Raw genomic sequence first — 11918 nt, 5'->3', positions numbered from 1 at the left:
ACGAGAGTGTGTTTTTCAACACAGACCGTACACGGAAGGTTTTTCCCTTGTAATTGTTGAACCGGAGCGGGAGAGACACTCGGCTTCCTGAACTCATTTGATCTTATGCTGCTGGCACAAGCGCGCGGAACGCCGCTGTCATTTACACAGGAGGACAAGACTCAAAACTACTGTATTCCGTTCATTTATTCCGTGTATAAAGTCTTTGGCTAAAGAATTAATTCATCCAGAACCGGTGAGCTTCGAGAGGCGTCGCATTGAGTTACGACAGGTAGTGACAAGTTTGACTCGGCTCTTTGAAGTCTCACAATCGCGGCTCTCAATCTGATGTCTGCCGGGACCTTCACAACACCGAGCCGCCGCAATGTCGACTGGAGCAGGAAAGAGACTAGAAAAGAGGGTGAGAGTACTGGAGTCACTCATCAGGGACCAACGATCACCGCTGAATTTGGAGAGTTTGCTGGTAAGGTTATGGGATATTGGGATGCTAGGAAACGTGTTTGTTTTCTGTGGACCTTCTAACTAAAATACATATCTGGGAGGTTTTGTTTAGTCAGAAGTTTGAATCATGAACTCAATATTCATTAAAATCTCAAGGAAACAGTTTCTTTTCCCCCCTAAAAATTGACAAACATTATTAGACACTTCTTGGCCAACATTTGTCTCATGAGTCCTTCTGACATTTATTTTGTAAACATTAATGAGTTTTAAAAATTATTAAAGTGTACAGTAATAGCAAGAGCTTGCATCTCCAGTAGCAATCGCAGGAACAATTAATCCATGTTCATTCAAAATATGATTATTACATGTGTAGACCTACATGAGTTTTTCTAAAAGATGTGGAGCAAGTAAATTATTTTACTTAGAGTAAATACCAGAATATCATGCATAATAGAAAATGAATGCACCTGTAAATCATTAAAGACATACCTACATTTCAAAAGGGGGGAACAAGGTCCATTTGTAAATCAAATTGATATAATCACATTTCAAAACACTAGTCATATGTACTTATTTTTTAATTATCCAGATGACCTATGTAATCCACATTGGCTATTGCAAAGAGCAATAAAAGCTGTTTGTTTATGTTGTAATATTAATGTTAATATTATTTATTCTATTATATTAAGAACACCCAGCAAAATAATGAAAATACCGGAAAGCCCTTCCTACTCATATAGGTTGTACAACACAAAACAAAACTGAATTATATGTTGAGGGTGTAAACAAATGACTGGACGTTTGTCCCAGAGGATTGTGGTAATGTCCCTGTTTCTTATCTCTGATCAGTGTGTTATCAACACATCCTCCTCCACAGTAATATTGCTGTCTTTTGATGGTAATATTTTCACCAAATACAACACTTCATTATTGTCCAGGCCTAAAGCACCAGGCTTCACTTATTTTACTTGAAGCACATATCATTAGAAGGCAGGAAGTATAGCTTTACGAAATGTGAAGATACATACATGTTTATTCAATGGGTTAAGGTGAAACGTGAGGTCTTGTTAAGCACGCTTTACAGTGTGGGAATGTATAGAATGTATGCTCCCATTGTCTCTTTCCATCAAAGACCGAAATGTATTACATTATTACAAACCATTCTCCTCAGCAGGAAAAAAAAACCCTCATTCCAGACAAGAACTGCATTTTTGAGCAAGATTGAAATTTGGCACACCCTACTTTCTCTAGCTGCTTCTTTACTGTTCAATAGTCCAATAGCTGTCTGCCTATGGTATTATTAGTCATTTCACATATACTTTCATTTAAAGCATCTTACAATACACTTACAAGGATGTTTCTGGACTTAAGTGACTTGCTCAAGGGCACAATGGTGACAGTTCATACAATGACGTTCCTTTATATAGTAGCTCTTCCATGTGCACAGGATTTTTTTTCTCATTAATAAATTTTTACACCTAAAGCAACAAATAGTAGTATTTTTCTTTAGATACAAAGATGTGCCTTTTATATAGCGGTTAAAAAAAGCAGTTTTATTTTACATGGAGTAGGTCGCCTCAGGGGGTGGCCATTTTAAGATCACATGACCAGCTGAATACTTCTCAGTTTGTCTTAATTGTTATTTTGTCTTAAGTCATTGGTACATGGATACTTTTTTGGGGCAAATACTAAATCCACAGTAAAAGTCCAAGACAACTGCGGTATCAGCCAGTTCGAGTGCAGCTTTAATTGAAATTATTAATAAACATTTTTTAAAATAAATAATTTGGCACATCCATGCAGAAATATTTATAAAGACAAACCCTTTTAGAACTCTGTTGGTAAATTAGATAATAGCGTTACATAGTGAACTGTTCCACTGATGGAAAATGATAGCTATCTATGAACAAACCCTGGAGGTACTGGGTGATGTATTTCTGGCGTGTGTGTGTGTGTGTGTGTGCCTGTCATGCTCTGGCTATGAGAGGCCCAGGGAAAGACCTAACTAAATCCCTGCTGGTTCTTTCCACAGCACGTTTACTAAGAAACATCCACTCACTACCTCAGCTGCTTAGCCATGCATGCTAAGTCAACTCTCAGTAACAGAGTTGAAAATATACACAGCCTATGTTGAGTTGCATTTCATTCCTCTTTTATCCAGAGGATTAAATCCTGTCTTTATTCCCATGCTCTTCAAAAACATGCTCGTCAGACAGAGCTCCATTTAAGTTCATCATATTGACATCACAACCCCATTCTGATACTAAAGTCATATTAGTGTGGTGTTTATTGTGACTCATGAGTAATGATCTTTAATTTATAATATTGGATGCAGACTCATTGTATCCTGCTGCATTGCTACCAGGGGAAATGTCATACAGGAAGCTGAGGTCACATCCTTCAATTGAGGAGAGAGATAGCTGACACCAGTTTCCTTTGAGTGTGTGTTTGCGTTTTTTGAACGCTGTATTGTGGACTGACTCCTGGTGCAAGGAAAACAGGATTCTGACATTGTTGATTGTCTATGTATATTTTGGCTTGTATGCGAGTGCCTGTTTGTGTTAAGGAAACAGATTTCACCTAGCACACATTGTAAACTTAAAAGTTTTGAAGGTATATAACATCTTTTTTTAAAGTCCGTTCACCAAAGCTGCATTTGTTTCATAAAAAATGCAGGAAAAAATAATAATGTTGTGAAATATTATTACAATTTAAAATAACTGTTTTCTATTTAAATATATTTTAAATTGATATGTGTACCTGTGATGGCTGAATTTTCAACAACCATTATTCCAGTCTTCTGTGTCACATGATCCTTCAGAAATCATTCTAATTCTGATTTGCTGCTCACGAAACATTTTTATTATTCTCAATGTTGAAAACAGTTTTGCAGCCTAATATTTTTTGGGGAAACCATGATTTTAAAAGCTCAGCATATATTTAAAATATAAATCTTTTGTCACATTATGTCTTTGTCTTGATCAATTTAATTTGTCCTAGATGAATAAAAAAAATCTAATTGATTTATTAAAAATATTACATATATGGCCAGATAAGGGTAAGTGACAGTTTTTATCGACTGGGTTGAAACTCTGTTATATTACCACTGTGCTCTTCATCTGTCCTAACTGTGGAGCCCTGGATTAGCTGTTTTTCTTGTTCCAGCTGCAGCAAAACACTGTTATTAACCTTTTATGTTGGGCAAGCTAGTTTATGATGTTGGCTTGGCCAAATGGAAGTGTTTGGGCTGGGAATGTTGGGGGTGGGGGAAAGCGTGTGTGCTGTGTGTGTCTTCTATGTATAGCTCTGCAGTGTCACTGTGTGTGTTTGGAGGGGTGTGTGAGGTAATTTCCAGGATCATCCAGTGTCATTCATATCATTAATTTCCTAAAGTCATTTATAAATATACAGTTACTTAATTCTCACTGCAAGAGGACCATTAAGGCCTAATCCCGCTCCCAAATCTCTTCTTTGGGTTTATATCCAAAGCTAAATGACACAACAGGACTGTCTGTCAGAGTGGGTTTAGATCTGGGATTAGAGGAGAGTAATGAAGTCTCTCTGAAGTCATTTTTGGCTGTGTGAATAAAGAGAAAGCCAGTTGTAGAAATCGCTGTGTATTTGAGATTATAAGAAATATTATAAGATTATAAGAATTATCTTTAAGTGTTTTTTTTATTCTTTTTGCTCTTGTCTTCTGCAGGATTCCGTAACTGCTCTGGCCCTTGATCTGAATCATCCCGCACTGAGAAAGAACAAAAATATCGATTCCTTCTTAAACAGATGTAAGTGTTTTAGGAAGTGCAAAGATTATTCAATTTAATGTATGTGCATGTTTTTTTTTTGTTGTTGTTTTTTGTTTTTTTGCTGAATTAAGCTTTAAGAATTAACATTATCAGTAATTATAGAACTTTATCTCAGTTACTTATTGCTAACATTTTTCTCTGGAATATATAATGATAAAAAAATCATACTGTACATGCTATATTGTCATAGCAATATATGGATATATCAAAACACATCCAAATCTTTCTGTCAGCCTTGTCAACATGTAGCCTACATAAAAAAAAAATGTTTAAACCTTGTATAATGTAAATGTGTCTGTTAATTATTAAATGATAAAATGTATTAATATAATAATATGCATGGTATAATCTCTCTAGATGAAAAGTCAGTGAGTTGCCTCAGGGAACTACAGGTGAAACTAGATGATTTTGACAGAGTCAAGCTGATTGGTCGTGGAGCGTTCGGCGCAGTGCAGCTGGTGAGTAAGTGTGTGCCTGAGAGTGTGTGGGTGTGTGTTTATGTGAGAGTCTGCCCATGTTATGTGCTGTTTGTCTTCAGGCATAGCCTTTTCTTTTGTGTGTGTGTGTGTGTGTGTGTGTGTTAAAGGATTAGTTCACTTTCAAATTAAAATTTCCTGAGAATTTACTCACCCCCATGTCATCCAAGATGTTTACGTCTTCCTTTCTTCAGTCAAAAAGAAATTAACTTTTTTGATGAAAACATTCCAGGATTATTTTCCTTATAGTGGACTTCAGTGGCTACCAAACGTTTGAAGGTCAAAACGACAGTTTCAGTGCAGCTTCAAAGGGCTCTACACGATACCAGACGAGGAATAAGGGTCATTTTCTAAAAAAAAAAAAAAAATGTATATGCTTTATAAACAGAAATTCTTGCTTGCACTGCTCTGCATTGCGCATCCATGACTTTTAAATTATGTTAAATAATTTAATTCCAATTATGTTGAAAAAGTCATGCATGATGTAGGGCGGAAGTACCGACTCAGTCAGTGTTTACAAATGTGGAGAAGGAGGACGGTTCAAAAGTTGTTGTATATGACACATATAAAAAAAAATTGTAAACGGCATTTAACTTAGTCTTTGCATGTTTGACTTGTAAACACTAAATCGTATTTCCGTCTGTCACGTGTATAACTTTTCAACGTGATTACGTATTACGTGAAGTCATGGACACGCATCGCAGAGCAGTGCAAGGTGAGCATTTCTGTTTATAAAGCATATACATTTTTATTTTTTATTAAAAATGACAGATCGTTTTGCTAGATAAGACCCTATTCCTCGTCTGGTATCATGTAGAGCCCTTTGAAGCTGCACTGAAACTGTAATTTTGACCTTCAACCGTTTGGTAGCCATTGAAGTCCACTATAAGGAGAATAATCCTGGAATGTTTTCACCAAAAAACCTTAATTTCTTTTCGACTGAAGAAAGAAAGACGTTAACATCTTGGATAACATGGGTGTGAGTTAATTATCAGGAAATTTTAATTTAAAAGTGAACTAATCATTTAATGCCAGTGAGGCTTGTACGCACATGTTCTGACTGCTCCTACTTACCTGCAACAACACAGAGCGTGCATGCCTTTGTCCTTGTGATACCTTGTGCACATATTGTCTTATTCTTTTAGTTTCACACTTGTCCCTCAAAAATATTTAAGTCTTTATTACCATAGTCTTTATAAATAATTAACTATGGTATTGCATTATGTGTTGCTTATACAGTCAGATATAGATACATTAAACACTTGTTTGCATTAAATAACGTATTGCAGAATGTTTGTAGTTTCATTAAGGGTTTATGTGGATATTTATGATGTTAATGCACATTTGTGCCTGTAGGTACGACACAAAGTGTCCCAACAAGTGTATGCCATGAAGCAGCTCAGCAAGTTTGAGATGGTCAAGCGCTCTGACTCCGCCTTCTTCTGGGAGGAGCGTGACATCATGGCATTCTCCAAGAGTCCTTGGATTGTTCAGGTGGGATTCCCTTTCATATAAAGATATGCATTTGTGGTACTTTTTGTATGTTTGAGAACTGCATCTGTATCTGGCGAACTGAAAGAAAACAATTCTAGAGTGCATACAAGGACACTGTTAAAAGATTAAATAATTAGTAAGTAAATAATCATCTCTAGGGATGTCAAAATTACCAGTACTTCAATACTAAGTTGATAATAAAATGCAAAAAAATGCAAACCAAATGCTATATGACTGACAGGCGGCTGTGTTTGAATGCTTGCGCCTCACAGGATGCACCTGCACATGTTGTAAAGACATTAAGTTATGTCCTAATGTAAATAGGCAAGACAAGAAATGTCAGATATGCTCATTAGACCTTGAAGCCTAACATAATTGCTGCTGTGATGTTGATTTGTTGATAATATTAACAAAATGTGGTCATTATGATGGACAGTTATCTTAAATAATAATTACTCTGAAAAACCTGATTTTTAAAAAAATATATATTTATTTTAATAAGTATAATAATTTAAATGGAATGAATATTATAAAAAATATGGAATATAAGAGTACATGATTACATAATTAAAATGTTATTAAAATAAACAATTATTATTAAATAAAACACAGTAAGATTACACTGTATTGCTATCGACTGCTAAAATGTTGGTACTGTGACACCTGTTCACCTCACTCTCTCTCTTTGTCCACATAGCTGTGCTGTGCATTCCAAGATGAGAAGTACCTTTATTTGGTGATGGAGTTCATGCCCGGTGGAGACCTGGTGACTCTGACCAGCAACTATGACATCCCAGAAGAGTGGGCTCGATTCTACACGGCAGAAGTGGTGCTGGCACTGGACGCCATCCATTCTCTGGGCTTCATTCACAGAGACATCAAACCAGACAACATGCTGCTCGACCGCAATGGACACCTGAAACTCGCTGACTTTGGAACATGCATGAAGATGGACTCGGTGTGTTTTGGGTTATGTGATAGGTGCTTTTGATGTGTGTGTTCATGTAACTGAGTGTCAAATTATATGGTATGCAAGATTGCAATTATTTTGTCACAAATCATAGTGTATTGACAATTTTAGAACAAGAAACCTAGTTGAAACCTTAAGTTTTGCATGAAGACTGCTGAAATCCCCGATGCTATGGTAATAATTATGTCAGTGCTGCCATCTTCTGGTTAGATCATGTAGTGCAGTGTGAATTATGATAACCTGTCAATGGATTTAAAAGGGGGTATTTTTCCCAGCTTAATATGCACAGACAACATAGCAACATTGGTTTAACCAGTGTATGTAATAGTTATATATGTGTATATGCATCTGTATTTGTGTTTAGTCCGGTATGGTCCGCTGTGACACTGCTGTCGGGACTCCTGATTACATTTCCCCAGAGGTTTTGATGTCTCAAGGAGGAACAGGTTTCTATGGCCGGGAGTGTGACTGGTGGTCTGTTGGAGTTTTCATTTATGAGCTGCTAGTGGGTGAGTAGCACCAACTTCATCTGTATCTTCCAATATCCTGTGATGTCATCTCACTATATTAACTCTTCTGTCGATGTGGACAGGTGACACACCATTTTATGCAGAGTCCCTGGTGGGCACCTACGGAAAGATCATGGATCATAAAAACAGCTTAACTTTCCCAGGTGATATCGAAATGTCAAAGGAGGCCAAAGACCTCATCTGTGCCTTTCTGTCTGACAGGTGAGAGAGAGAAATGCAGAGTTTGGATTAACCTCTTTTAAACATTAAGCTTTTACTGCCCTGAGATGTGACGTCAAAAGCAGTAATGATAAATAAAATAAAAACTTTCCATTGTTGAAACGTTGCTTAAATGTATTGCAAAATTACCAATAATGACTTAACCATAAGTAGAATAAAAAATAGCTATATTGAAATAGTTATACTTGAATATTATTTTGTTTGTATTAGTTTTGATTATTTTTATTATCTCACTGTTGAAAACTGTAGGGGTCAGCAAGGATACCTTATATTGATCAAAGGTGACAATATTTATAATATCAATATTTAGTGACAAAAGATTATAATAATGTTAAAACAATGTTTTCTTTTTAACTTTTAATTTTTAACTTTAAAATCTTTTGCTAAAGAATCCTGAGGGAAAAATGTGTCAGTTTCCACAAGAATATTAGGCAGCACAACCGTTTTCCCCATTGATAAGATGAAATCAGCCTATTAGAAATAATTCCTGAAGGATCATTTGTCAAGACTGGAGTAACAGCTGCTGAAATTTCAGCTTTGCCAACACAGAAATAAAATATATACAAATAGAAAACAGTTCAAATATATTTAAATAGAAAAAAGAGGTTTTGATCACTAATACTAAAAACTATCACTAATACTGTATTAATAATATAATACATAAGAATACACAATAACAAACTATAAAAAAATCTTATGGAGCCCAGTTTTTGAAATGGTAGTGTACATAAAATGATGTACAGGTCCACATCTATTCATTTTATGCTTTTAATAGCCAAAAATCAGTCACTGGTAAAACTTCAACTTCATGTTCCAATGCTTCTACTGCATTTCATTTTTAATGCCAGGTCACTCTTTCAGCCTTTCAACTTCAATCTGTTTTCCAGTAACTCTCTTTTTCTCCTCCCTCTCACATGCACACACATATGAGCATTCCTGATCAAATATCCAGAGAGGGGTTTATGTTTTCATGTAAAAGCACAACACACACACACCCCTCCCTTTGCATTCTAGCTACAGGAATGTCCCACACGTGGCAGTCCCCTCTGATCCAGATGCAAGGAATGGGAGGAGAACGACCGTTCCTTATTTTTGGATGTTGCTGTGTGTGTCGCTTTCACTCCTCAACTCATCCATGCTCTGCCGCTTCCCATCAGCCACTCGCTGTTGGAAGTTCCAGGCTCACACACACAGATGTCACTTAACGGATTAGTGAGAGTGGTTGTGGTTCTCTGTTTGGTTTGCTGACCAGTGTTTTGCTATGTTCAGGGAGGTGAGGCTTGGCCGGACTGGAGTGGATGAGATAAAATGTCACCCCTTCTTCAAGAACGATCAGTGGACCTTCGACACCATACGAGACAGTAAGCCTCTGAGTGTGAGTGTGAATGATTTGGGATCATGACTTGTGAATGTCATGATCATTCATGATAATTATAGCCAATTAAGTAATTATCACTATTAAGTCAATATTATTAACTTACTATAACATTATGCATGTGCAGAATGATAACGGTATACAGTAGATGTATATACTGAAGTCTTGCATCGGTTCTTGTCTTGAGTCATTCATATCTGCTCAAATTATGAATATGGGGTTTTGGGGTACAGCTTTTAATTTGAATGAAATTGCTGCTCATATTTTTCTCCAGGCAAACATTCACTTCACGCCCTCATGCTATGCTTCAGAGAAAAGCTATTTCAGTCATGCATACATAGTCTTGAATTCACTTTGTGCTAACACTTTTTTTTTTTTTGTGGTTCTACCCACTAACTGTTTTATTGATTTATAATGATACAGTAACTAAAACAGTTAACATGTTTAGTTGTCTTGTTAACCATAATTTATCTTCACATAATTGATGTATATTTCTCCATGAAGCTTAAAGGGATAGTTCACCCAAAAATGAAAATTCTGTCTTTAATTACTCCCACTCATGTTATTCCAAACCCGTAAGACCATTGTGCATCTTTGGAACACAAATTAAGATATTTTTGATGAAATTTGAGAGCTTTCTGACCCTCCAAAGACACAGCAACACAACTGAAATGTTCAAAAATGTAGCAAGGACGTCAGTAAAATAGTCCATGTGACATAATTTTTTATGAAGCTACGAGAAAACTTCTTGCAAGCAAAGAAAACAAAAAATAAAGATTTCAACATTTCAAGCAGACTGGATGAGGAGGAGAAGAATTATTTAATAAAATTTTTATTTTAGTTTTCTTTGCACACAAAAAGTATTCTCATAGCTTCGTAAAATTACAGTTGAACCCCTGATATTTTTCTCATTTCCTTGCTACATTTTTGGACCTGGGAACATTTCAATTTTGTTGCTGTCTTTGAAGGGTCAGAGAGCTCTCGGATGTCATCAAAAATATCTTAATCTGTTTTACGGGTTTGAAACAACAAGAGGGTGAGTAATTAATGACTGAATTAAAATTTTTGGGTGATCTATCCCTTTAATTATGTGATGTGATAAAACATCAGTGAGTGATGTTACACTTTTTGCTGTTTTATGCCATTAATACTTTATTTTTGTTAGTTTTGTTTTTTTCTGTAACATTGCTCTCTGCTGTGTTGTGCTGTGATGTGCTCCTGCTGGGGTTGTGGTGTTTGGGACAGGGTTACGGTGGTATGGAGTTGGTTTCAGTAAGGGCGGAACCCAGCATTTGGCCCTTACACAGTTACTAATGAGAGAAAAGCCTCAAAACCACAGAGTTGGACTCGTTTTCTGCTCCTCTCTCTATCCCTCGCTCCAGTGATGCTCAAATGCACGTTCTGTATTTGCTTTCTATCTAGCTTTCTCTCTGCCTCCACAGTAGTCTGTTATTAGCGGTGCTATCAAAGAGCATTCTGGGAAACAACTGCATCTATATATCTGTATGGTGCGGTGTTGCCATATGGCAACATATCATTTTCATGCAAATCAGAATAAAATACAACAGATTTTGTCGTTGGAAAAAAATGAATTAGATTTTCCCTTCAAGATTGTTTTTCTTGCATCAGTGCTGACATACTTTTTTGGTTAATTTTTGATTAGTTTAATAGATGTTTATTGTCTAAACTGACTTATGTCTGAATTGGTTTTACAGTATATTGAAAAAAAATGTGGATGTTTCCATTGTGCAGAGAAAGATAACTGTATACTAATGAATTTGCAGTAATGCATTTCCTCATTGAGACATTTATGGATCAGTGCCATCAGTGACATTACTGCAGTTATTTATTTATTTTGAATTACATAAATAAAAATATTTATAAGCATTAAAGGGATAATGAAAAATATTTCACTCAAAAATTAAAAAACTACCAACAATCACTCACCCCCAAACCTTTAAAAACCTTTAACACCCTCGGAAAAAAAATCAATAATTCAAAAAAACAAAACCTCCACAAAAAACAACAAAACAAATCTGTAAAAAAGTCCATGTGAGAATTCTTAAAAAAAAAAATCCATTTAATAATTCCACCAATTCAATAAGAAAACAAAAATAACAACTTTATTCTACAATTTCTCCTCTTCCATGTCAGTCGAGCTTCTTGTACCTTCATACCATGATGGTTGAAGCATTGATGTCACATGGACTATTTTAACAATGTCCTTACTACCTTTCTGGGCCTTAAATGTGGTAGTTCCGTTGCTGTCTATGCATGGTCAGAAAGCTCTCGGATTTCATCAAAAATATCTTAATTTGTGTTCTGAAGATGAACAAAGGTTTGGAACAGCATGAGGGTGAGTAATTCCTGACAGAATTTTCACTGAACCATCCCTTTAAAAACAGTCAGTTGACTAACTCAATTAAAAATCAAGCTATTAAGATATCAAAGGATAAAATTTGCTCAATTTGAGTATGTAGGTGTGCCATATGGATAAATATAACAATTCATAAAGAAAAAACTAAATAATGCAACCTATATAGCAACTTAAAAATTTTATACAAGTTTGTTTTTCAAAATATCTTTTTATGTTTGTCTTTGGAATTA

General features: G+C 35.7%; 1 protein-coding gene across 1 annotated transcript in view; it reads left to right on the top strand.

Annotated features, from left to right (window-relative positions):
- The first annotated feature begins 1 nt into the window (after position 1).
- Positions 2–11918, top strand: part of rock2b (rho-associated, coiled-coil containing protein kinase 2b) — a 28154-nt gene continuing 16237 nt past the window's right edge. Inside the window, exons 1-8 of the mRNA XM_042746195.1 lie at positions 2–463; positions 4145–4226; positions 4605–4705; positions 6080–6217; positions 6915–7175; positions 7552–7696; positions 7780–7918; positions 9206–9297. Coding sequence (XP_042602129.1) covers positions 365–463; positions 4145–4226; positions 4605–4705; positions 6080–6217; positions 6915–7175; positions 7552–7696; positions 7780–7918; positions 9206–9297 — 1057 coding nt within the window. The 5' untranslated portion in view covers positions 2–364. The remainder of the gene's footprint in view (positions 464–4144; positions 4227–4604; positions 4706–6079; positions 6218–6914; positions 7176–7551; positions 7697–7779; positions 7919–9205; positions 9298–11918) is intronic.

This window comes from Cyprinus carpio, chromosome B20 (genome assembly GCF_018340385.1).
Source record: "Cyprinus carpio isolate SPL01 chromosome B20, ASM1834038v1, whole genome shotgun sequence".
NCBI classification, from domain to species: Eukaryota; Metazoa; Chordata; class Actinopteri; order Cypriniformes; family Cyprinidae; genus Cyprinus; species Cyprinus carpio.
This window is presented reverse-complemented; position numbering and strand designations above follow the sequence as displayed.